Source organism: Heterocephalus glaber, unplaced genomic scaffold, assembly GCF_053883595.1.
Source record: "Heterocephalus glaber isolate CG9 unplaced genomic scaffold, H.glaber_assembly_v1.0 deba00001504, whole genome shotgun sequence".
Classification (NCBI taxonomy): domain Eukaryota; kingdom Metazoa; phylum Chordata; class Mammalia; order Rodentia; family Bathyergidae; genus Heterocephalus; species Heterocephalus glaber.
This window is the reverse complement of record NW_028258324.1, coordinates 27,616,349-27,641,087: the sequence shown is the minus strand read 5'-3', so window position 1 is coordinate 27,641,087 and position 24,739 is coordinate 27,616,349. Positions and strand designations below refer to the sequence as shown.

At 43.6% G+C, this 24,739-nt stretch overlaps 1 protein-coding gene across 1 annotated transcript; it reads left to right on the top strand.

Annotated features, from left to right (window-relative positions):
• The first annotated feature begins 2,196 nt into the window (after positions 1-2,196).
• On the top strand, positions 2,197-22,058 carry Siah2 (siah E3 ubiquitin protein ligase 2). Its single transcript, XM_004834452.3, has 2 exons — positions 2,197-2,763; positions 20,496-22,058. The coding sequence occupies exons 1-2, from the start codon at positions 2,341-2,343 to the stop codon at positions 21,051-21,053; spliced, it is 981 nt and encodes a 326-aa protein (XP_004834509.1). The 5' UTR covers positions 2,197-2,340; the 3' UTR covers positions 21,054-22,058.
• The last annotated feature ends 2,681 nt before the right edge of the window (positions 22,059-24,739 follow it).

The window sequence follows — 24,739 nt, the reverse complement described above, 5'->3', positions numbered from 1 at the left end:
TGGTTGAGTGTGATAATCTTAATGCTTTGCCCAGTCTGAAAGTAGAAGTCAGGCAAAATTAAGAGGGTGATAGTTTAGCAGTTAAACTGCATGGCTCTGGGGCAGGTTCCCACCTCAGATGTGTAAGCCTGAGCAAACTAACCTCCCTGTGTCTGTTTCTTCAACTGGAAAGGAGCTATAACAATAGTATCCATCGTGTAAGATGGTTACAAAATACTCAAAATCATCAGGTGCCCACAGTGGGCAATCAATAAATAGTAGTTATTGTTACTTTATGTTCTCCCCAGTTACAGAGTTTTACAAAAAATCTACAATGGTTTCTCCTCGTGTCACTATGGTAAATAACCTTATTCAGCCAGGTGGGGTTACCCATATGGTAGCCCCACAACCCTACACTCTCATTACACCCCTCCAGGTCCCAGTATTTCTTCAATGCATCCGCTCACGGTGTGCTTTGGCCTTGCTACATCATCTCCCCTCCTCCTCTCTTCCCTATGCACAGGAAATCCTCTCCCTTGAGTGGTTGTTGGCTTTGCTCCCCTACTAAGACTGTGAATGAGAAGTTCTCAGACCTGAACAATAGCTGGCGCATAATACATAAATGATCAGGAAACATTTACTGGGTAGCTGAATGACATCTATTCCTACTGGTATTTTTTTAAAGCTTTAAATCGAATTCCACCAAATCCATGCATGAAGTCTCTAGATCTTTTACAGGATTGAACTTTATTTCTTCTGGGCTCTAACAGAATGTCTTTTGGACAGACTCGATTCACTGATATTCACTAATAATAACTTTAAAAAAAACAGGTATTGATTAAGTAGCATAGTTCTAAGAGCAAGATTCTAAGAACTTGGCGTATATCAAACTCTAATCCTCGGTAACCAATCCATAAGACAAGTATTTTATTCACTTTTACAGATGAGGAAACTGATGTCCAGAGAAGTTAAAGAATTTGTCCAAAGTCATATATATGGCAAGTGGGAGGGAACCATTTTTCAGATGGTCCTATAAGTTGTTCTTTATCCTTGTCTCACCTACAAAGAGTAGCTATTCCCAGTTAAGTAGCCTCTTCCCCAAGTCCAAGCTCAAGTATAAGTTCCTAGACAAGCCATTTAACTCGGAGCACTGTACACGTATTAGTCTGTGGTGGCCTCTTCAGAGTTTGTGAGGCGTGTCCTGCACCTCGCACTAAGGCCAGGACTTGGGCCTGGTCACTCAGCGAGGGCGCCCCGTTTTCCAAAGGACAGTCTCCCGTGTCTTCCTCGGCCTCAATAGAGCCCTCTTTTCTGACAGTCCTTGGGTGATCTCGCGCTTTCCTTACCGACTCCGTCCACGAACTCCCTCGCTGCCCCTTACGCAAGTCAGAGGTGTGGCCCACTGTAGCAGGAATAGAGTTGTTCGCTGCCTCCTACCCACCCCGCGGGGCAGGACCAAGGAGTGGCCCAACGTCACACCCCTTAGCCCCGGGCCACGTTCCGTGCCCACTGCAGACCCAGCTCGACCCCTCGCTCTGCTCGCGTCCAAAGGTCCTCGTCCTAAGCCTACGCCCCCGGCTAAGGCCCAGCTGCCAAGTCGCACGCTTCCCCCGCGCACTGGTGACTCCCCCGCGTACTGGTGACTCAACCTCGAAAAAAGCAACCTCTGGGCTTTCCGACCTGTCAGGGGCGCTCGCGTCCCGTCCCGTCCCGCCCACCGTCCTCGCCCCCGCTCGGCTCTAAGTTGTCCTTCTGGTTTGAGGCCAGGGTTCGCGTTGGCGAGGCTACGCGGGGTGTGACCGATGACTGCGCGACGCCTTGCAGAGGGCGGCCGCCACCCCCCCGGAAAAGGTGACCCCGCGCGGCGCGTGGCGTGCGGCGGCGGCGTGCAGGGCGCGGCTGGGCCGGCGGAGCGAACGTGAGGCGACCGCGCGGGGCGGCCGCTGCCCTGCCAGCTGGATCCGGGCGGAGCCCGCACCGGCCGAGGGTGACTCTGCCTGTCCACGCGCTCTGGGCGGCAGCACACGTGTCCAGGCGTCACGTCCGCGCGCGCCCCCGGGGCTTGCGTCAGCGGCCGCTCCACCAGCTGTGGGCCGGGCTCTGTGCGCCGCTCGGGTGGCGTCCGGGACGACGCCGGGAGGAGGCGCCTCGCGGGGTTCGGAACGCAGGGCGCCGCCAAGAGGGTCGGCGCGGCCCGGCTGCCCCGCACACCTGCCCCGCGCCTAACGTCTCCGCGCCGGCCGTGCACTGGGCGCCGTGGCGTTGCCCCGGAGCCCGCCGTCCGCGGGGCGCGCACCGCGTTGATCTGGGCGGCCCCGCGGCAGGCAGGCTCCCGCGGGTCCATGGTTGGTTCAGAGCGCGATGAGCCGCCCGTCCTCCACCGGCCCCAGCGCTAACAAGCCCTGCAGCAAGCAGCCGCCGCCGCCGCAGACCCAGCACGCTCCGTCCCAGGCTGCGCCCCCAGCCGCCGCCACCATCTCGGCTGCGGGCCCCGGCTCGTCCGCGGTGCCCGCCGCGGCAGCGGTGATCTCGGGCCCTGGGGGCGGCGGCGGCGGGGCCGGCCCAGTGTCCCCGCAGAACCACGAGCTGACCTCGCTCTTCGAGTGCCCGGTCTGCTTTGACTATGTCCTGCCTCCCATCCTGCAGTGCCAGGCCGGGCACCTGGTGTGTAACCAATGCCGCCAGAAGTTGAGCTGCTGCCCGACGTGCAGGGGCGCACTGACGCCCAGCATCAGGAACCTGGCTATGGAGAAGGTGGCCTCGGCAGTCCTGTTCCCCTGTAAGGTAAGCCCGGGGACGACTCTCGCACTGCTGCCAGGCGCCCTTCCGGAACTCCCGTGCCCTCCAGCCCACTCGCAGGCCCTACGAAGCAGAGGGCGTCTCTCGTTTCAAAAGGGAATTACACTTGTCCACTCTCCCCGTGTCCACCTGGCTGCTTTGGGAGTAGCTGTAGGTTGACATTTGTCTGAACACTGACCCGAGAAACATTGGCACTGAACACATCACTGCTCTCCCAGCCTGCGTCCTTTGCAGACGTGTACTCGGGTGTGTTCGCTAGGGTTGGGCCAAGCAAGTAAACTTGGACTGGAAGCGGACTATGGGGATTGAGGAGGGAGGAAATGGGCGAGTTCATCTCAGCCTTTACCAGTCCTCGCAGGATTGATGCTAGATTCCTCCTGGACTCCGAACTAACAGTCTGCACACCCCTGACACGTGGGAGAGCTCTCTGGAGTGTGTGTGTGTGGGGGGGTGCCTACACCCTGTTTTCCTCGGTGAAAACCCTGCAGGCCACGCCTTTTCCTCTTCTAGCCTTCCAAGGACTGGGAAGGACTGAGGAGTTGTGGCTGCGTTTTTGTACTAAGTGGCATGAACACAAGAATCAGTCAGGAATTTTACAAGGGCACACAGGAGCTATTGTTACAGTCTTTAATGCCCATCACTTTAGTCTTCATTTAATTTAAAAAGTTACCAATGCTTTTGCCAAAAATATAACCACAAAGGCAAAAAAAATGAAAGAACAGTATCTCCCTTTTCCCTACCACCATTTGTAGATTTAGTATGGATCTCTATAAAACTTTTAAAACCTTATATATGTACACCCTCATAGCTAAATACAGAACCACGATGTTATTGTGTGTCTAAAGGTTTTTCTGTACCCATACATAGATCTAAGTTTTTCTCCAAAAAATGCCTCCTGCAGCTTGTTTTTTAAACTCATACTGTCACATCTTTTTTTACGTCTGAAACCTAGCTTGACATTGTATTTTAAATGGCTGCATAGTACTGCATTGGGTGATCATTTATAACATTTGTTTACTTACATCTGAAACTTTAAAATTCTCAGAAACAGCTGCATAGACCTACACAATACTTTTCTACACCTCATTATAACCTGGAGCTATACTGTAGAGTTCTTTTTCTGATCTTAGAAGTGGAAATAATGTTATTAATAATTCTGAGGTTTTTTTAAAAAATAAAAGTAGCTGTTCTGTTTCTTAGGCCATTTAGGCTATCTTGCATTTTACCTCAGTGCTGCTTATTTTATAGGGCAAGAGCTAATTTTTAAGCTAAAAGTAATTCACGGGAGGATTCACACTTGAGACTGAGGTCAGTAAAATGAGAGATTTAATTTGGTTCTCTGCCCTGCCACAAATCAAGTTTAAAATAGCACATTCAAATAAGGGTTTAAGTCAGTATTTGCACCGTGGGGTTTGAGGTAATCTTAATAAATTACTTTGCTTTGAACTCCTCCTCATATAATGCTTACTAATTCACTCAGCTCAGGCATTATTTCTCATAAAATTTGGTTAAAATATTTCCATAGTTTTCTTAGAGTCATGAAGGAGGTGGCAGCCTAGTGAGCAGAAAAAGTTGATGATAGTTGATACAGTGTGGATATTTGATATTTGAGAGATACTGTGGGGCTTTGAGAGATGCCTTAGGGGCTTTCTGGAGAGCCATCTTCTTTCACTTTTCAGTAAACCTTCAGTGGCTGGTAGAACTGACTTTTTACAGTTCACAAATGAGTATTTTTTTAAAACAATCTCATAAGAGGGAAGGAAACAGGCTGTAGAGAATATGGAGTTTCACTTTCAGGATCTAGAATTCTGGTTCCTGGTGAAGCATGTGTTCTTTGCTTATGTGTAAACAGCCTCATGAAGTCATTCTTGAAAAATTCTCTCAGGGATCAAGTACTGAACCTTACTGTGCATGTCACTGATTTTCCAAGTCTTTAAAGAAAACAGTTGTGCAGAGCCATCACTCTGCAAGCTGAAATTGAAAAGGATCACCCAATTCTTCTGCAGGCCAGGAACGGAGCGTGGAATGGGCCTTTGGGTTACTAATGGGTGTACTGATGTGTGAGACTCCACAAAGCTGGTGTGTGCATGCCTCTCCTTTGTTTGATCAGTAATCCACACTATTTATAGAACAATTCAGCCAATTAGTATGGATAAACCAAATTTGAATGTATGCATAGGGCCAGTGACCAACCAAGATATGTTAATTGAAGAGGATGAGAAATGAAAAGGAATAAGAGCTGTGTCAAATTGAAAACCTAACTCTAACTTGTAGTTTGAGGCTTCTGGAAATCCTAGGGACTGCCTTGTCTCTGTCTCCATTTGAAATCTCTTATGAGATGGTTTAGTCAGGACAATCAGTGTTATGTGAAGTACTAAAGCCCACATCTCAAGAGCTGCTTGGCTTGGCTCTGACCATGTTTCCCAAGAGACTACCTCTAGGGGCCTTGATTTCCACACATATAAATGAGGACTCAATCTTCTGAGGACCTTCTAGCACCCCTTGAAAGAAAGGAGGCTATCTGGAATTTTTGCCAACTGTTGCATAGGTCAGTGTTTATTAATTCACCTCTTTGCCAGATGAGGAAACTCATGCCTATAAAGTGGCTCAGTATTAACTGACTTGTTAGATCACACATTTAGTTACTGGGCCAGTCTAAGAACCTGCATCCCAAACACAGCATGCTTGCATGCTTGATACTACCCTGTATTACATAGGGATTTTGAGATTGCATTTATACTCCAGGATTCCACGTCATAACTCAAGGTTGATGGCAGTAACAAAACCATCTGTATGAATGACTTCATCAGATGGGCCTCTGATGGGACTAATCAAACATAAACCTGGACTGGTCATGCTTCATTTAGGTAAAAATGGGAAGTGTTGCCAAATAGTTGCCTTTTGAAGGTATGGGGGCACTTAATTAAAGACTAGAGTGTTGCCACACCTTTGATTCAGGCCACCACATGCAAAAAAGATCGCATCAGCGTATAGCTCTCTTCCACTTACGGTATTTATACTCCGTTCTATGGTTGATAACTTTGACATCCTGTTCCCATATCTTGAACTCATTACCTCAGTGTGTGGGGGGGGAGGTATGGTTGACGGATTTGTGTCAACAACTGTGTGTATTTCACCACTCGACAGTGTGTTTTTATATCAGTCGAGTATTTCTCTCCACACCGTGGAAATGCTACCACACCAGCCCACTCACATTATGACACACTTTCTTTTCCACTTTTTCTTCGTCCTCTTTAAAAGAAAAAAGGTTTCTAGTAGCATATCTCCAAATAATTATTGACTTTTACAGTTTTTAAACTGGGGGGGGGGGGGCGGTAACTGGGGAATTGAACCCAGGGCCTTTGTGCTAAGGCTATATCCCCAGGCCTTTTTTATTCTTATTTTGAGTCAGGGTTTTACTGAGTTGCTAAGTTACCCATATTGGGCTGAAACTTGTGATTCTCTTGCCTCAGTCTCCCACAGTGCTTACAGGTGTGCACTGCCACACCTGGCTTAACTATTGAATTTGAAAGCCTCTGCCAGAGAAGTCTTTCCCATGGTTAAATTGTTTTGGTTAAATTTTGTTTTGTCTTTTAAAAACAATCAGACAACCTAATTGAATGTTCAAAAGCTCTTTCAATGTGACCTCATCTAGCCCAGTAGGTAGAGACAAACTCTAAATACCAGTGGGGTCCAAGTAATGTAAGGGAGAGAAGTGTCTGACACGTGGCCTCAGGGGCCACAAGGCCTCCAGAAACAGTGGAGACAGTGGGGAAGCAAGCATAGCTGGCTCAAAAGAACAAAACCAAGCGAACACCAGACAGAGAGCAACACTCACTCAGCTCTGGTGGATTGATGGAAGGGAGGTTGCAGATACAGCCATACCAGATCTTTGTTTTATTTTGTTTTGTTTGCCACAAATCTGGACTTTTATGTTAAATATCTCAATTTTTTCTACCATGGGCCAAATTCAAATGTACAGACAACATTTGGAGACCAAATTCCAACTGCTTGAGTACACCCTCTGGTTTGGCTGTCTTACAGAAAGCATTCATCAAGCCCAGAAGTTCTAACTTAACTATTGTCATCCATTAACTTTGGAACTCTGATAGGTCCAACCGGGATTTTGTAGCTTGTTTTCTTTACAGCTTTATTTTACCAAGAGAATACTCATCCTAGCCATCTGGGGACCTTAACTGTTGTCCTCGTGACTAGGTATGTGACTTTGTACAAGTCAGTTTATTTTTTTGCATCTGAGGGTCCTTAAGAGAAGGTCTTGGCCTAAATGATTATACCAAGGTTCTTTCTAGAATCTAATAAGTGGTCCGGGGGGAAAAGCACTAGACATGAGGCAGAAGAACTGGCTTCTCAAAAGTCCTGGCTTTTTATGACTTTGGTCTAGTCATGATGTCTCTGAACCTGTTTGTTCCTCCATTAGGAAGAACAGAGATGACACTTAGCTGGTGGGTGCTGAGATCAGATCAAAAGTGCTATAGAGGGGCCAGGGATTTAGCTCAGTGGTGCCATGCCTGCCTCTCAAGCACAAGGTCCTGAGTTTGATCCCTGGTACTGAGAGAAAAAAAAAAGTGCTATAGAGGGTTTTGCTTCACCATTTCACATGAGGATGGTGGTGTCAGGGTGCTGGTAAGCTGGAGGCTGATCACCTAGAAATCTGAGGGCATAAGCTGATTAGGAAAAGTGGCTTCAAAGATCCCTTTTTACACTCAAAAATTCCTCCAGGACACGGTCACTTGCTTTGGAAATTGACCTTGCAGTCCTCACCACTGCCCGACATTAGCAAGGTTGGCCCTAGAAAGAGTTGTCAAGGGCTACAGTCCACATTAACACTGAGGCTCAAGATTTTAAAGAACAAAATTGACAATACAGATTTCGAACATAAAATTAAGAGTAGAATCACTAATATATTATATAGCTATACTGAAGTTTAATGCTGATTCTACATGTGATTGGGCAAAGATTCTTCACAGGTTACTGTGATCTGGAACTGGCATAGAGTATTATTAAAGCTGATCAGTAAACAGCCAGAGTGGAGGTTTATTAAGAAGTGCAGCAGGCCTGACCTCTAAAGTACCAGCCTGGGATTAGATTAGATTCTCCCATTCTGCATTAGAGACCTTTAAAAATCCCATAGAACATGCTGTACACATGTGAGTATAGTAAGACCTCGATGAAAAATATCTTAAGGTCCAGACTTGTACTTCTGACAAAATTTGCAAGAAGTGGCATTCTTGCTCAAACCCCTTGAAAGAATATAGCATATGTGCTGACTAAACTGAATGCCAGCCTTCAGAACCACTGTGTTGCTGGTGAATTGTGTAGGACCTGATCATACTTGTAGCATTAGGATGTGGTTCCCTGGATGCCTGGAAAGGAAAATGAGAGTGTTTTCCTCATCAAAGGTCTTTCTGTTTAGGGTGTGCTTCCCAAAGCTTATAAGAGGTACTGAAAAATCTCTAGCAGAATTTCATTTTGCCTCAGATGTCCATATCCTTCTCTTTGAATTTTCTTTGAAAATTGAGAAACTGTCATTTTCCTCATTTCCAATTTGGTACAAATATTGTGTAACGATTCTTTTTTAGACTACCTGACATCTGTGTGATGAAAGGTTATCCCCAAATATCCCCCTTTAAAGGTGTGAATCAGCAAAGGTAGGATCTTTGGTCACCCTCCCCCAGGCTCCCTCTCACTCTGTTAGCCCTGAGGGCAGGCTGTGGTCGTGCCTCCTGGTCCACAGCCCCACTTCGCCCCCACTCTGACTGGCTGGCAATCTCGCCAAGCCTGAGTGGCTCATCAGTAAAGTGGGGTGATGATAGGGTTATTATGAAGTTCAACCACGGTGACAATTCATGCAAAGCACCAAGCACAGCCCTGGCACTGAGCATGTGTGCACAGTTAGAAGCTGACTGAAAGTGAATGGTCAAAGTGTGAGGTCAGGTCCAGGCATAATTTTGAAAAGGGGATCTTCTTTTTTTTTTTTTTTTTGGTACCGGGGATCAAACTCGGGTCCTTGCGCTTGCGAGGCAGGCGGCGGAACCACTGAGCTAAATCCCTGGCCAGGAATCTTCTTATTTCTTCCCACAGATTCTCCCACTAGGCTTCCCTTCCCTATTCCTAATCTTGTACGGTTTTCATAGAGCTGGGAGAGTTGGCCCTGGAATTAGTTTTGCAGTGATGGGACTTTTGTCTTTTTCATTTTTCTAATGCTTTTAAAAGAGAAGGCCTGGTTTGATTAAGCTGCATTTAAAAAAATATATATGTATGCATGTGTGTGTGTGTATATATATATAATATTCTATGTATCTTATTTTACACACTGTACTTATATGCTGTCTAAAGTTGTTTTTAAATGTAGAATGTATAGAAAGCTGTATAAAATTAAAATCCTCTAGATCCCCCCACCTAGAAATAACCACTTAGCATTTTGCACGTATCCTTGTAAAATTACCTGTAAATCAGTGGAGGCCCTTATCAAAAAAAAAAAAAAGAAAAATTGCAGGTAAAGTGAGAAATCCTGTTTAACATGCTTTTTCATAACCTGTTTTTTTTTTTAAATCTTACACATCATGACTGCTTTTCTACATTGCATTGTTAAATATTCTTTAAGGCCATGCTTGTTTGTTTATTGTGCTAAGGCCTTTACACTGAGGCCTTTACACTGAGCTACATCCTCAATTTTGCTTTTATATTTTACTTTGAGACAGGATCTTACTAAGTCACTAAGTTGCCCAAGCTATGCTGGAACTTGTGATCCTCCTGCCTCATCCTCCCACAGTGCTGGGATTATAGACATGCACCACGATACCCAACTTATGGCTACTTTTTTTTTTTCCCTTGGAACAGGAAATCAAACTCAGGACCTTGTGCTTGTGAGGCAGGTGCAGCGCCACTGAACTAAATCCCTGGCCCCAACTTAGGGCCTCTTTTAATGGCTACTGATTTTGCAATTGAGGAACAGCAACAGAAATATTTAATCATGATCTTGTTTGTGATCATTTAAGTTGTTTTGTCTTTTTACTGTGTTTTTCTTTTTTTTTTTTAAGTACTGCTATAACTGAATCTTTGTACATAAGAAAGTAATCATTTCTTAAGGATAAAGTCCTAGGACTTGGATGGTCCAGCCGAAGGGTATATGCAGAATCCAAGCTTTCGATAGTAAAGCCAAATTGCATTATACCTTGGAATCCTTTGCAGTTGGAATCCTTTGCCCATTTCTTCCCAGCATCCCACCACTGAGTGGGGTCCTGTTGGTTTTCTTCATGCTGCTGCATGATGTAACCCAGACCAGAGTTGGGTACTGCTGATTACCTACTAGCTTTTAGTCCAACCGAATCTCACTTGGGAACCTCCTGAAACACCAGGTTTGACTCTTTCTGCAGCCCATCTGCCTGGCTAGCCATTGCTTCTCTCGCTGGTCTTGTCCTTCTGAAACTTCATGTCTCAAGGTGGAGAGGACAACAAAGCCCTTCTGAAGTGGAGAGCAGAGAGGAACCTGTGGTCCACACTGCAGTGGTGTCATCTGAATTTGAAGAATGAGTAGCACTTTGCCCATGAAGGAGAAGAGGAAGAGCAAGTGGTCTTCTGTGGAAAGGCCCATAGAGTTGCTGGTAGTGAATTGGTTTCCTTGCTATCCACAGCCCGAAAGAGGCGTGTGATCTCATGTTATTCTCCTAATTACTTTGTAAAGGAGGTAGGATGTGGTTAGTGTGCTCCCTACAGTGTTTGCCCAGGGTCATAAAGTTTTTAAGTCAAACAGAAACTCCACTCTGGGCCATGTAATTATGCATACAGTGTTTTTCTACTACAACTTGTTCCTGTTTCTGCTGCCTATTCTGCCCTGCTGAGGAGCAGCTGCCCCCCTTCCCATTGTAGACTCAAGTAATGCCTTTTGGAGGAAGGCATCAGAGGAACCCTCTTAGTAGAGTTGCCAGGTAAAATATAGAATACCCTGTTAATTTGAATTTCAAGTAAACAATAAATAAGTTGAGAAGGAGGGTATAACTACAGTGTATTTCAAATATAGCCTGGGAGATTCTGGGCATCTTGTGTTTTTATTGGCCAGTCAGATAACCCTACCACTTAAATCTTCTGGTGAATTTGATTGCTGTAGTAAAGAAATAAAGAGGGAAGTAGCATTGTTTAAGATGGTCAGGGCAGTTAAAGTGCTTGTGCAGTTGAGAACCTGAGGGCATAACTGAAAAGGAGGGCAAGGTACCAGTAACATGGCAGAAAGCCTTTGACCCTGGTCTGCCCTTTAAAGGCTTTTGTTTGCTTGAACATCAGAAGCGACCGCACAAAACTGGTTCCCCAAGACCACATGTTGCCTGCTAACTCTGGCTATGGGAAGATGAGAAACATACATGGTCAAAAGTCAACTTTTGTTTAAAGTCACTAGGATTAAAAATAAACTTCTGCCAGCCCAGAGAGTCTTTGTAAGGCCACACACCCTCCCCCTAGAGCATCATGTTCTCAGATTTCTCTGATAATAAGTACTCCCAAGTCCAGTGTACACTTTCGTAAGAAAGCTGTCTGCAACATGTGATCTATTGACTTTCTCTTACACAAAGTCTGAATTTTGAACCCAAGATTTTAATTAGATTACCTTCCTCAGAAGAAAAGTGTGCAAAGTTAACAGTATCTTCTTATTCTCACCACTGTTTGGTGGCACTGACAGTTCTGGTGCTGAGTAATATTGTCCTGTCATATTATTATCAGCAAAACTGTTGTTGCACAACCAGTTGATAATTATCTCTCTGCCCTGATTCACAGTGCACTGCTTCACAGTGGAGGTGTGGAATTTACCATTTGAGTTCAGTGAAAATATGTTACAGTACTTAGAGGAAGGAAGCTAAACAAATGCAAGTTGAGTAAGTCAGTCCTAAGAAAAGATTTAACTTTCACCTGTTGCCTGAGTGAACATGATTAACTTGAGTCCACAACTCTTCCACTGCAAATTATAGCCAAGGGATGAATCATAAAGTTTCATGAAGCCTTTCAGGTGTGACTTGGTGGGTTCAAGGTCATACAGGAGGACAGTGGTACTTGAGTTCTAATCATAGCTGCTGTACCGGTGGTTGTAAACACATTTTAAGAGACCATCTCAAGGACAGTAGCACTGTTGTTTCTGGTGTATGTAAGATTTCAGAAGAGCTGTCAACACCACAATCCAGTAGTTTTAGATAAATAAAATATGTGAAATACCTTTATCAAAAATAACAAAACAAAGCTATAGTATCTGAAATCTAAAATAAAAATAAACACTTTTTTCTCACATGATAGAAGGTCTGTTGAAATTTTTTTAATGCCAAGTTCTACAGTAAGACATCTGACTAAAGGAAAATTTACATGATGGAGAACATTTTAGCATCTATAGTTAAAATCTGGTATTTATTCACTTATCAACAGATACTGGGTGGGCAAGAAGCAGGCAATCAATCAGTAAATCAATCAAAATGTAAACAAAATTAATAGACCCAAAAATAAACTGGAAAATAACCAATGATCACTCAGTGTCATTTTGGGAGCAGGTAAAATTTTCTTTTGGGTCTTCTCACTGAACTATATCTTCAGCCCTTTTTTAAAAAAAAATTTTTTTTAAATTTAGAGACAGGCTATCACTGAGTTACTAGGTTGCCCAGGCTAGGATTGAATTTGAGATCCTCCTGCCTCAACTCCCAGAAAAAATGTTAAGAAGATACTTTTTTAGTTACTTCATGTTTGCAGTACATAATGATTATAATCATTGTGGAGAATTAGTACAAGTACAGAACACATCTCAATTCTTTTTATTATCCCTGTCTTCTCCTTTTCTTCCCCCTTCCATCTCTTGGTCCTGTTCCCTCTTGCAAAAGTGAGAAAATAGAGATTTTAACTAGTAATTTCCTGAAGATCTGCTGATCATACATAGCAAATTCCATCTGGGTTCACCTCCCTAGTACAGTACTAAAAGAAAAACATTTAAGAAAAAGGGGGTTGTAAATTTCACTCCCAGAGCTCCCTTTTCAGATGGGGAATCAAGGGGGAGTTTGCCTTGGACCAGTGGAGTGGCAGATAATGTCACTGCAGTGGCCAGAAACTGCATGCCAGGGCCACAGACTCGCCTGGTGCCTGCAGCCTTGGGAAGGCTCTGAGGACAGTGCAGAATGCTTTTTTCACTATTGACTTTATTTGCACTTACTGATAGGTATGTACTTAAAAGTATATGTTCTTTTAAAAAAACACACAAGATAAAATTTAATTCATTCAACCAATTCCTCATATTGTAAATAGGGTTGGTCCCTGGATTCTTTAATACATTTTATCTTGATACGATTTCAGACTTATCAAGAGTTGCAGTAATAGTACAAAAACTTCCCAAATAGCCTTTATCCAGATTCCCCAGTTATTTCCTTTTTGCTCTATTTGCCTCATCATTTGTGCACTCTCCACTCACTCATACATATATTTTTTAACTGTTTGAATGTAAATTGTAGGCATCCTGCCACCTTTCTCCTAAATCCTTCACTGTGTTTCTCTTTTAAACAAGGACATTTCTCATATAATTATAGTAGTTATCAAAACCAGGAAATTTGACACAGAGTAGATACTATTATCTAATCTACAGTCCATATTCAAATTTCAGCTGTTGCCTGGGTAACACCCTTTGCAGGGATCTTGGTTTTACAGTCCAGGGTCACCCATCGCATTTAGCTATCAGCATGCATTTTGCAGTCATTACAGCTTCTTTATTTTGGGGGGAAGGCACTGTTTTTACTTAGTCCAAAATAGTTTCCTGGATTTAAATTCAAAAGTTCATGAGCATGAAAGACAAAATATTGATTGTGCTTTGTTTTTATCATTTAAGAAAAACATTCTCATTTGAAGCACTGGCAGCTACTTTGCTAATAAATTCCAGCTGCTTCCTAGGAGGTAAGCAAGTTGAGGCAGGATGCTGACCCTGCAGTCCCCCGGAGGGACAGGCTTCTGCCTTGGAGCTCATGGCCCCTCCGCTGTAGCAGATTGTTGATTGTTGGAGCTCACTCATTCTTGAATTTCATGGAATAAAATTCAGTGAAATAGAAAAAAAAATGACTTGTACTAAACTTGTCACAGCACCCATGTTCTTCACTAGCATTTTGGCTAAGAAAGATTAGTTTGCTTATGTACTCATTTCAAAACAAATATAATGGGACTGTCTATAAGGTAAACAACAGGTGTCCAGTATTTGACTATGTTCTGACGTATCTCATTGTGTGTATTTATATATGAAAGGATTTCTGTGCTTAAAAGGGAAAAATCCTGCCTAAATTCCAGCTTAAACACAACCAGAAAAAGAATGGGCACTATTTACCACTTTCTGCAAAGACATAGAAATGAGGCACTATGTTACATATTGCTTGTCAATGACAGAACATGTTTGCACAAGACCTTTGATCCATTGAAACCTGAAAAGTTTCTGAAGACAAGTCAGAAATGTTATTTTCCCCACATTCTTATTAGCTTTGAGTTTCTCTCCCCACTTCCCCAACCCTCTGGTTTGGTGTGTATGTGTGTTTCTTTGGAGAGTTTTACTTAAAACTAATTCTCCTCCAGGGAAAATGAGCACATCATTCCCCCAGAGAGAAAGCTCATTTATAGGACTGAATGTGTCCCAGGAAAGACAGCCAGCTCTCTGTGAACCCACCCAGGGCCTTTCTGTAGGTCCCAAGAGGGCATGGCTCAGAAGCAGGCCCCTGAAAGAAAGCCCTCCCAGCCCAACTACAGAAGCTCTTTGACCCTTCACATTGGGTGGGGCTAGCCATGGCCAGCGTGTGCAAAGTGAAGCCTCAGACCTTCCTGCCAGATGTCAGAGACAGATGGGTCCTGCTGTGAGAGGCTGCCGCCTTACTCCATGGGGAGTGATTCCTCCAGAGTGACCTTCTCCTTGCAGACTAAAGGAGCTTATGTTACAGCCTACTTCCAAAACAGGGTTTGGTGTGTGTTGGGTGAGGGGCTGGGAGTGAATTTATATGTAAATTATTTCTGTTCCTTTTTCTCACCACGTTGTTGATTCTTTGATGCTTGTCCTGTGGAGGAACAGTGTGAGAAGGCTAGCTGTGCCCCTGGTGTGGCCACCGATGACCACACTTAAGGAGTCTCCAGTTTCTAGTCTGGAAAACGGACAGAACCAGGTCCCAGTCCATCCCTATGCTGTGCAAGCAATCCACTGCTGGTGTGTGTCAGGGCTGGCATTCCCAGAGGCTCGGGCAGTGACCAGCTAGACCTGTTGCTTGCATGGACTCCTCCTGCAGCCACAAAGGTGGCTGCCCAGAAACCCAGTTTTGTCAATTCTGAGAGTCAGATCAGTCATTCTCATTGAAATCAGTGGTTCACAGCGGGGATGGTTTTGCCTGCTAGGAGACATCTGGCCATGCCTGGAGACATTTCAGGTTGCCACAACTGAGGACAGAGGTCAGTCACTAACAGCATCTAATGAACAGAGGCCAAGGATGCTACTAAATATTCTATAAAGCACAGCACAGCCCCCACAGCAAATAATGTCAGTAGTGCCACTATAGAGAAATCCTCAAAATAAATAAATGGTCGGTAAAGTCCCTGAGCTACCTTCATTAGTTTTGTTTCCATTATTTCCTCCACTCACCCTGAGCTAAAACCAGATGAAACTAGTTCACCCACAACCCACTCCATCTATAGTAATGCTTTCTAATCCCTTCCTCCTTACCCTGTCCCAACTTGAAATCACTTATCACTCTCTTGTTCTTCTCCTCCACATTTGCCTATATTTATGATGTACATTCATCTCCCCTTTGCCTAGGGGGTTATATTTTGGATGCCTGGGAGATAGTACTATGAATAGTATCACACCCTGTATAAACTATTTTTTTCTATATATTCATACCTATGATAAAGTTTAATTTATCAATTAGGCACAGCAAGAGAATTAAAAACAACTATCGAGTAGAACATTTATAACAGCATTACTATAAAAGAGTTATATGAATATGGCCTCATTTTCTCCAAATGCTGTGTTCTACTCACCCTCCTCCTTGTGATGTCAGATGTACAATGTCTAATGATGAGATGGAGTGAGGTGAATGACATAGATGTTGTAAGTTTATCTTAGGCTGCTTTTGACTTTCTGAAAATATGTCAGGAAGAGGATGATCTGCTTCAAGTGATCCTGGAATCATCAAGCCAAGACAGTGTTGGGTAGGCAGTGTATACAGTGTGGATATACCGACAGTGGGATGATTCATATAAGATTTCATCATATTGCTCAGAACAGTGCACAATTTAAAATTTATGTCAGAAGTTTCCCATCTCATATTTCAGACTATGGTCTACACCAGGTGACTGAAGCCAAGGAGAGCCAAACTGTGGATAAAGGGAGACAGCCATATTTGCAGTATGGTTGTAGTGTAGGCCTCTCCACTGAAAACACTGCTGCAAGTGCAGGAGCTGTGGCTGGTTTTCATTGTGTGCTCCAGGGCCAAGGTTCACAGCCTGGCAACCCCCAGAAGCCCCAGAGCTTTCCATGGAAACACAAGCCTGAGGCCAGGGACCAGTGAGATTTGAATTTGTTGCTCAAAGGCACCTAGACCATTTTACATACAGTCTTAGGGAATTCAAGCACTCCTAAAGCCCTCTCTCTAATTCCTGTCTGGGAACCCTTAATGGAGGTGAGAAGAACACCCATTATGTTTGGAATGTTCTTCTAGGACAATGCCAATACTGTTACCAGTGTGAGATGTGATACAGTATGAAACTGTGTGCTTGTGTTTCAAGTTTAGATGTTTTTTTTTGATCATCTCTAATCCAGTTGCCATAAAAGTGGCTGCAGTAGTCCTGAATACACACCCTTAACCATGATAGTAAGAGAAGGAACAGATTGACATTAAAGGTCAACTTATTTTTTTAAAAAAAGGAGAGTAAGCACCAAAGGGTTTAAAAATATATTTATCTTAGTTAATAGAAGCTATAGCAAGATCTTTAGTATGATTGTTGTGCACACAAATGCAAAGTAATGTCTTTTCTATTTGTGTATTTTGGGGAGGTGCCCTCTTCTCTATATTTGGGTTGAAGGAAGAGTTGAATGTTAGACTTGTAAGGCAAACCAAATAATTCAGAATATAAATATTCATACTTGAGTGGGAAACGTTCTAAAACAATCCTGGATGACAAATATTTGTTGTAAGTGTTGGGTCCATGGACACAAAGTGGTGTGGAGCTTTGGGAAGAGGAGCAGGTGGTACTTTTCTGGATGTCTTTGCCAGAGTTCATCTCATTCCTGGGCTTATTCTTGGGCAGCTGTGGTAAACATCCTATTCTGAGATGTCTTCAGATCCAAATATCGAGGACTTGTTTCACCCAGAGAATCTGCCAGGCTGTGGGCAGTTCTTGCTATTTTTATTGTGTGTGTGTGTGTGTGTGTGTGTGTTGTTTTTTCTAAACTCTGGACAGAAATACCTCACCACCATTTACAGAAGAACATCAGGAGGCTCTATATTCCTATTCACACCCCAGATTTAAAACACAGTGCATAGGGACTTGTTTTTTTAGGCTCTACAAAGTTGAGCATATAGAGTGTAAATATACATGGGTATATTTGTTTCTCCTTCAGATTGAACTTTTATATTCAGTCTTTAAAAATTATTCCATGGCTCAAAATGATAAACAGCAATTCCTACCAGTAAATCACCTAACAATGAAATATACCTGCTAGTTTCTATTGAAGATTATAATCTGCTTTAGGTACAGAGGAGATGGGGAGGATGAGCTGCATTTTTTTCTCTAAGCCTCTTTCTTAATTAGAAATTAATCTTCCTAATGGTGGAAGCTGCTGTCGTCTTTGCTTCTGTATCTTCTCAGTGACTATAGCTTAGCATCTTGTATGGGGATATTCAGTAACTCCTTGTTGCTAGTGATAAATTCACTTTAAAGATTAGAATTTGACCTAAAAATTTATAAGGATGAAGTTTCATAAGGCATTTTAGGGAGAAGCAATAAAACAGCTGTGGGTGTTTGTTTGTTTGGTTAGTTGGTTTTGTTTTGTTTTTTGAGACAGGGTCTCACTATGTAGTTCAGGCTGGCCTTGAACTCACTGTGTAGCCCAGGCTGATCTTAAGCTCAAGGCAGTTCTCCTGCCTCAGCCTCCTGAGTGCTGGTATTACAGGATTGTGCCGCCTTATCTGACTTGGTATTTTTGTTTGTTTGGTTTGGTTTTTCAGCATTTAGACACAATATCTTAGAAAAAAGACATGGTTCTGCCTTTATTTGGAGCCTTCCTTTCTCCGTGGAGTGGGGGGAAACCAAGTACAGTAAGCCAATTTACCTTCCATTTTGTGCTCTAAGGATATAAGATTGACTCATAATTTGTCCCAGGAGGTGATAAAATTCTTAATTCATTATATGACAGGTTCCTGAATTCACTATAGCACAATAGCACAGCACTCTGGGCGAGTGTTTGCTCATGAGCTAATTCTTTGTCTGGTATCTAGGTATTGTCAGCTTTGTGCCAGTTGGGAGCAGAAGTCCAAGTCCTTTCAGTGTGGTCTTTTGCCATGATAGGTGAAGTGTGTCTGTTGGGGTTGTAATCCTGGGGACAAGGCAGTGTCTTAATCAGTTTCTCATTGCTGGGATGAAATTCCTAACACCAAAAAGAACTTAAAGGAAGAGAGGTTTACTTTGGCTCAAGATTTCAGTGCACAGTCGACTGGCTCCAAGGCAGAAACAGGATGGCAGAGAGCCATAGTGAAGGAAAAGGTGCTCAACCCATGGCAGCCAGGAAGCAGAGAGAGAAAGGAAGAGCCAGGGACACAAATACACCCTTCCAGTTCATACCCTCCCCTGTAACCCATCTCCAACCGGGCCCCACCTCCTAACAGTACATTTGTGTACTAAATTCATCAATGAATAAATCCACTGATGAATATAGCATCCCATGAGACAATCACCTTCCATGCATGTGAGAATTTTAGGGGACATTTTAGATCTAAACTAACTGGCAGCGTCGGTGGGGCATGCCGATCAAAAAGCTCATCTCATTCCTGGCCCTCTGTCCTGTTGTGCAAGCCTGATGTGCTCTTTATGAACAGGTGCATGCTTACTTGAGCCTGAGCAGGTAGTCAGGGGAGAGCTCAGTGGGCTTTGAGAAGAGGGTTAGGCCCACTTTAACCCCCACCAGCTTGCAACGAGCTGAGAAGCAGCCTTCTGAGTTAGTTGAGTAGCTCTTGGATGTGATTTCCTTCCACCCAGAAAGTAAGGCCACAGTGCCTGGGGGGAAAGTTTCGAAAGGAGAAGATGTATTCTTGCAGTGTGAAGCAGCCTCCAGCCTTCCTCTGCTCTCACCTGGTCTCACCAGCACTCTGGCCAGGGACCTAAAGGCAGCCTTCCCTGTGGCCTACCTGCCAGCCACTAATCTGAGTCAAGAAGGAATAGAAGGGACCAACAAAAGGTCTGATATTATTTTCAAAATTGCCTTTATGCAAAACAAGTCTGGAGTGAGAAATTGAAAGTGTAAATAAGGACTAAATATATAATAGGTAATGTGAAATAGGAAGAAAAGGGGCAAAGGGGAAGGAAGTGGGAGGGCTAGGGGAAAGGATAGAAGGGAATGGGATTAATATGAGAAAATGGAAAAATAGGAACAAAATCTTTGTAAGTAAGGAGGAATGGAGGGGTTGAAGGGAGGGCTGGGCAAGGGTGAAAAATAAGAACCAAGAGAGACTGTGTAAAGGTGCAAATTTCCAATGATGAATGTCATTATATTGCATACCTAAAATGTATCATTGATTAGAATGAATAATCGATAATGCAAAATAGGAAGAAAAGTTCCAAAGGGGTAGGGGTAGTGGGAGGGGCAGGGAAAAGGAAAGAAGGGAAAGGAAAAAATGATGAGAAATGGAAAAAATGGAAATAAAGTCTTTGTAAATAGGGAAGGGTGGAGGGCGTGAAGGGAGGGCTAGGAATGGGGAAAAAATAAGAACCAAGATGCATCACGTAAAGGTACAAGTTCCCAATGAGAAATGTAAATGTGTTGTGTACCTAAAATGTACCAATAAAAGAATTTAACAAAAAAAAAAACAAGTCTGGAAATATCTAATATTCCTTGCCCAACCCCACCCCATGCAATTAAATTCTTTTGTAGAAAAGTTCACAGAAACTAAGGACAGAGGCAGGTTGGCTCAACATTTTTGTTTAAGAGATTTGTAGTGAAAGAACTTGAATTTTCATCTGTTAAAAGTATTGAAAAGAGGGGCATGGAAAGCAGTACTAGTTCTGGAAGTGCCCCTAATTGTGTGCAAGATAGTACAGTACTGATGATGACTGGGCACTGAGACTTACAGTGATAAATCCTTCCTTCACTCATCTTGAACAGAGGTAGTTGAGATAATACAGGGTTATGCTGGGTGTGATGGTACACCCTGTCATCACAGTACTCTAGGAGGCTGGGGCTAAAGAATCACAAGTTCTAGCTCAGCCTGGCCAACTTAATGACTTAGCAAGACCCTGTATTGAAATTCGTGTAAAATTTTTTAAGGGGCTAGGGATGTAGCTCAGTGTAAAGACCCTGGGTTCAGTCCCTAGTACTGACCAAAAGCAGAAGAAAAAGGATACAGTATAAGCCCAGGAAGCTTAGTGGGTAGGATCTCACAGAGGTTTGCGCTGGTGGGAGCTGTGGGGCAGCCTGCTGACACACTGTGTTTCTCTTGTCTGTGCAGTATGCCACCACAGGCTGTTCCCTGACGCTGCACCACACAGAGAAGCCAGAACACGAAGACATCTGTGAATACCGTCCCTACTCCTGCCCCTGTCCAGGTGCTTCCTGCAAGTGGCAAGGGTCCTTGGAAGCTGTGATGTCCCACCTAATGCACGCCCACAAGAGCATTACCACCCTCCAGGGAGAAGACATCGTTTTCCTAGCTACAGACATTAACCTGCCAGGGGCTGTAGACTGGGTGATGATGCAGTCATGTTTTGGTCACCACTTCATGCTGGTACTGGAGAAGCAAGAGAAATATGAGGGTCACCAGCAGTTCTTTGCCATTGTCTTGCTTATTGGCACCCGCAAGCAAGCTGAGAACTTTGCCTACAGACTGGAACTGAATGGAAACCGGCGGAGACTGACCTGGGAGGCCACGCCACGGTCCATTCATGACGGTGTGGCCGCAGCCATCATGAACAGCGACTGCCTTGTTTTTGACACAGCCATAGCACATCTTTTTGCAGATAATGGGAACCTTGGAATCAATGTAACTATTTCTACATGTTGTCCATGAAGCACCTCAAGGCTTTCATAAACCATTGAAATTATTTGGGCATAGTACTCTATGTTTCATAAAGGTTTTATAGATGTTTTATTCAATGTCTTCACAGGTCAGGACCCACAATTGCTCCATGTTTTGTTTGAGCGGCAACTTCCTATCTGGCATTTGACCACAAAGTTCATTAAACTGGGATGAATGGAGTTGGCTTGTTAGTAATTTGGAGGCTGTTCTGTGATGTAAAACCAACTCTATCATTAAATTGTATTTAACTTCCTGAGCAACACTTGGCAGGTAGCTCAGGAGTCCATAGACCAGTACATTAGAAATTGGAGGCCCCTTCCTGCCTGCTTGCCAATATTGGTCCCTCAATGTTGGCAAAAGTACAGTGACTGTCAGAAGGTTCCTTTTGTTTTTAGGGGGCAGAAATTATTTCAATGCATTTTCTACAGTGTTTCTCAAACTGGATAGCTGGCCTGAATACATAGAGTCACCTGGAGTGCACATGTTAAAGATCTTCGGGGAGTCCATGAGTTTTAACAGTCAAATGATTCTTTTCAACAATGAAGTTTGAGAGTTACTGACTTAAGTTGTGGGAAAGGGTCCAGATTTTAAAGGTGCTTTAAGATTGCCCTCTACTGATACTGTTTTGTCTTTCTACTGTTTCACACCCTCCCATCCCCTCCCTGCACCCCACCTCACATTAGAACTAGAACTTTAGGTCCATATGAACACGCTCCTGAGACATGGCCACTGGTGTGTTTTGGGTGAGTCACCTAGGAAAACAAGTCATGTGGCCACTGAAAGTTCTCACATAGTTTTTGCTCACCACTAGGACAGATGACCTGTTTACTTTGGCTTCCCTCAGAAGCCTTCCTTGACTGTAGATGGAGTGAAAGACTGGATCGGTAGTTGGAAAAGCTTTATAACCAGTGTCATATGCTTGCTATTTAAAGGTATGTGTTGGGTTTTTTTGCCACATTCACTTTAGTTTTTTAATAAATTCTTTCCAAAAATTAATGTCATGCTTCATTTTCTTACCTGAGTAATATGTATTTATTGAACATATACTGTGCGTAGGTATAGTAAAGGTTCCCTACAACTGAGCATTGTGGTGCATACCTGTAATCTCAGCACTTTGCAAGGCTGAGGCAGAAGGATGTCAAGTTTGAGCCCTGCCTGAATAACTTATTTAGTGAGACCTTGTTTAAAAAAAAAAAGCCAGGGATTTAGCTCAGTGGTTCTGCTGCCACCTACCTTGCAAGCACAAGGACCCGAGTTCGATACCCGGTACCAAAAAAAACAACTAGGAATGTAGCTCAGGGCAAAACATGGTTTCAATCCCCAGTACAAAAAAAAAAAAAAAAATGTTTTACTGCTGTCTCTGGGGTGGAGCTACCACTGTTTTTCCACTTGAGGAAGCAGTCATTTGTCCAAGGTCATGGTGCAGGTCTATGGCAACACTAGAGTCCAAGTCCATGTCCCTGAATTATGGGCTGTCACTGGTGTTGCAGTCTTCTCCTAGGACTGTGCTTTCTGATTGCGAGCTCCTGTGCAAGAAGAACCCTGCTCCCACTTTCCAGAATAAAAGGGAAGTGGCTTGGCTAGTGCTGATGCTCCGGGTACCAAGGTTGATCCAGCATCCCAAGCATAACTCGAATTCAGATTAGCTCTGAGTGCTGAGCAAGTATTTAAGACTCCTTATCCCAGTGACCTGATTCTATTAGCATAGCACCAGATGGAAGTGATGGCTGTAGAAGTGATTTTGTTTTTAAGTGAGAGTGTTGAGTTTTTAGTCAGCATGAAGTTCTGGTCAGGTAAGGAATTGCTTAGGTGTCTTAGTTACTTTTCTTACTGCTGAGACAAAATACCCAGCACCCAAGTTAAAAGAGGCAAGGTTGATTTAGCTCATATTTTGTAGAGGTTTCAGTCCATAGTTGGCTGGCTCCAAGGCAGGTTGGTATCGCAGAGGAGAAACAGTTCATGGCAGGCAGACTGCAGCAAAAGCAAGCAAGCGACAAACTACAAGTAACTAGCAACAAGCCTCTTTCTGTCCCTTATATTGTATCCAGGCTATCAGCCCTTAGGGGATCGTCCTAGTGCCCTGAATCAGTCACACACTCTGGATTCATCCACCTCTGAAAAAGCTCCACCTTATGACCACATGAGGGTTGGGGGAGGGGCCCTCTAGACACAAGCCACAACATAAGGTAACTTCTAGGCTACGCAAACAAAGGTGAAAAACAGGGCTTCCGAAGTAGGTGCTTAACAACACACTTGGTGAATAAATGAAAACTAACTGCTCTCACCAGGAAAGTCACATTAGCAGCCTGCAGGGGAATCTCAGAGGTGAAACTAGGATCTAGGAGCAGGTGGACTCTGACCCTGAGGGCTGGAGCCGCTCCCACAGTGCACCCTGTGCCTGCATGGCACCCAGGCAACAAGCTGTGTGTCTCCCAGCCCAGCTAGTCGGCACCACTTTGTGTCTACTTCTTAGCTTCCCTGTTATATGTGATGGAGGAAATCAGGACACATTGGTCCACACTGCACAAAAGGGTGAAGTCATAAACGAGATCATGAAGAAGACACTAGAAATAAACTACAGCACCAAAGGTGAGATTTTCAGTACAAAAAGATAAAGTGATGGTCCAGCATCCAGGCATTAATGGCAGAATTGATCCTACAATTCAGGCTTCCATGATTCCCCATTCAAGCAAATGAAAATACTGTCATAGACAATAATGCTCTGAACTTTTTTAGTTATGTAGATCTCTTTTATCTCTGTCACTGAAAATCAGTAATCTTAGCCTTTGCTCTTTGACTGCTTTAAAACTAAATTTTCTGCCAGAAAACAAAAATCCCCAGGTTATTCCCTTTTTAACAGGAAGTGAAAAAAACAATAAAATTATGTAAATTGAGGTCCCTTTTATGTAGTTCCAACTGAAAATGCAACTTTAAACATGACAAGCATTTGTCAAAACTCATCACACAATCCAATTCACTACCATATTTTAAAAAATAAAAGTTTTTTTGTTTCTTGTCTTAGCTCAATATTCTAGTTTGATAAAAATCTGGTTGATCAAACCAGATGGTAGATTCAGCCTGTGACTTATGATGCCTGAGCTATTTTAACGATAAAGGGGTTCTCTTAGTACACTGGAAGAAAATGTAAAGTCGCTAATTCTTTAAAAGCTAACCAATCAGCCAACTTTGAGAACAGAGGTTCCCAATCTCTCTGTGAAGATTTGATCTCCCTTAATTTTGAAGATTTTAGAGAGATGCATTTTGAGAGGGTGGAGTCCCTATGGTGAACTCTCCAGAGGGAATTAAAGCAAACTTCAGAAGAGCGCCACAGAGGCCGCTGCCACCTGGGAATTCTATTAAGTAGAACCTTAGACTCTACCAACAGACCCCAACTGTTGGCTGAGTGTCTGTTCTCGGAACCTCATCAACTTCATTACAAAGCCCCCCCGCCACCAGGTGACCTTCGGAGGAACTGTTCCTGGACTGACTTCATTTAGGTTCTGTGAACTTGCCAAGTAGCCAGCAACAAAACCCCAGATTGGCCACTTGACCTCTCTGGTCCCAACTCTCCTAACTTACAATATAATATGAAGTTTATTTCCTATGTGTTTTTACCTTAGTCCCACGTTCTGTGAGACAATCAAGGCACAATATTTTGTACATCATTTCAGCCAGCC

Coding starts and splice junctions, on each gene's coding strand:
- Siah2 (XM_004834452.3), top strand. CDS start 2,341: ATGAGCCGCCCGTCCTCCACCGGCCCCAGCGCTAACAAGCCCTGCAGC. Junction 2,764..20,495: donor CAGTCCTGTTCCCCTGTAAG/GTAAGCCCGGGG, acceptor TTGTCTGTGCAG/TATGCCACCACAGGCTGTTC.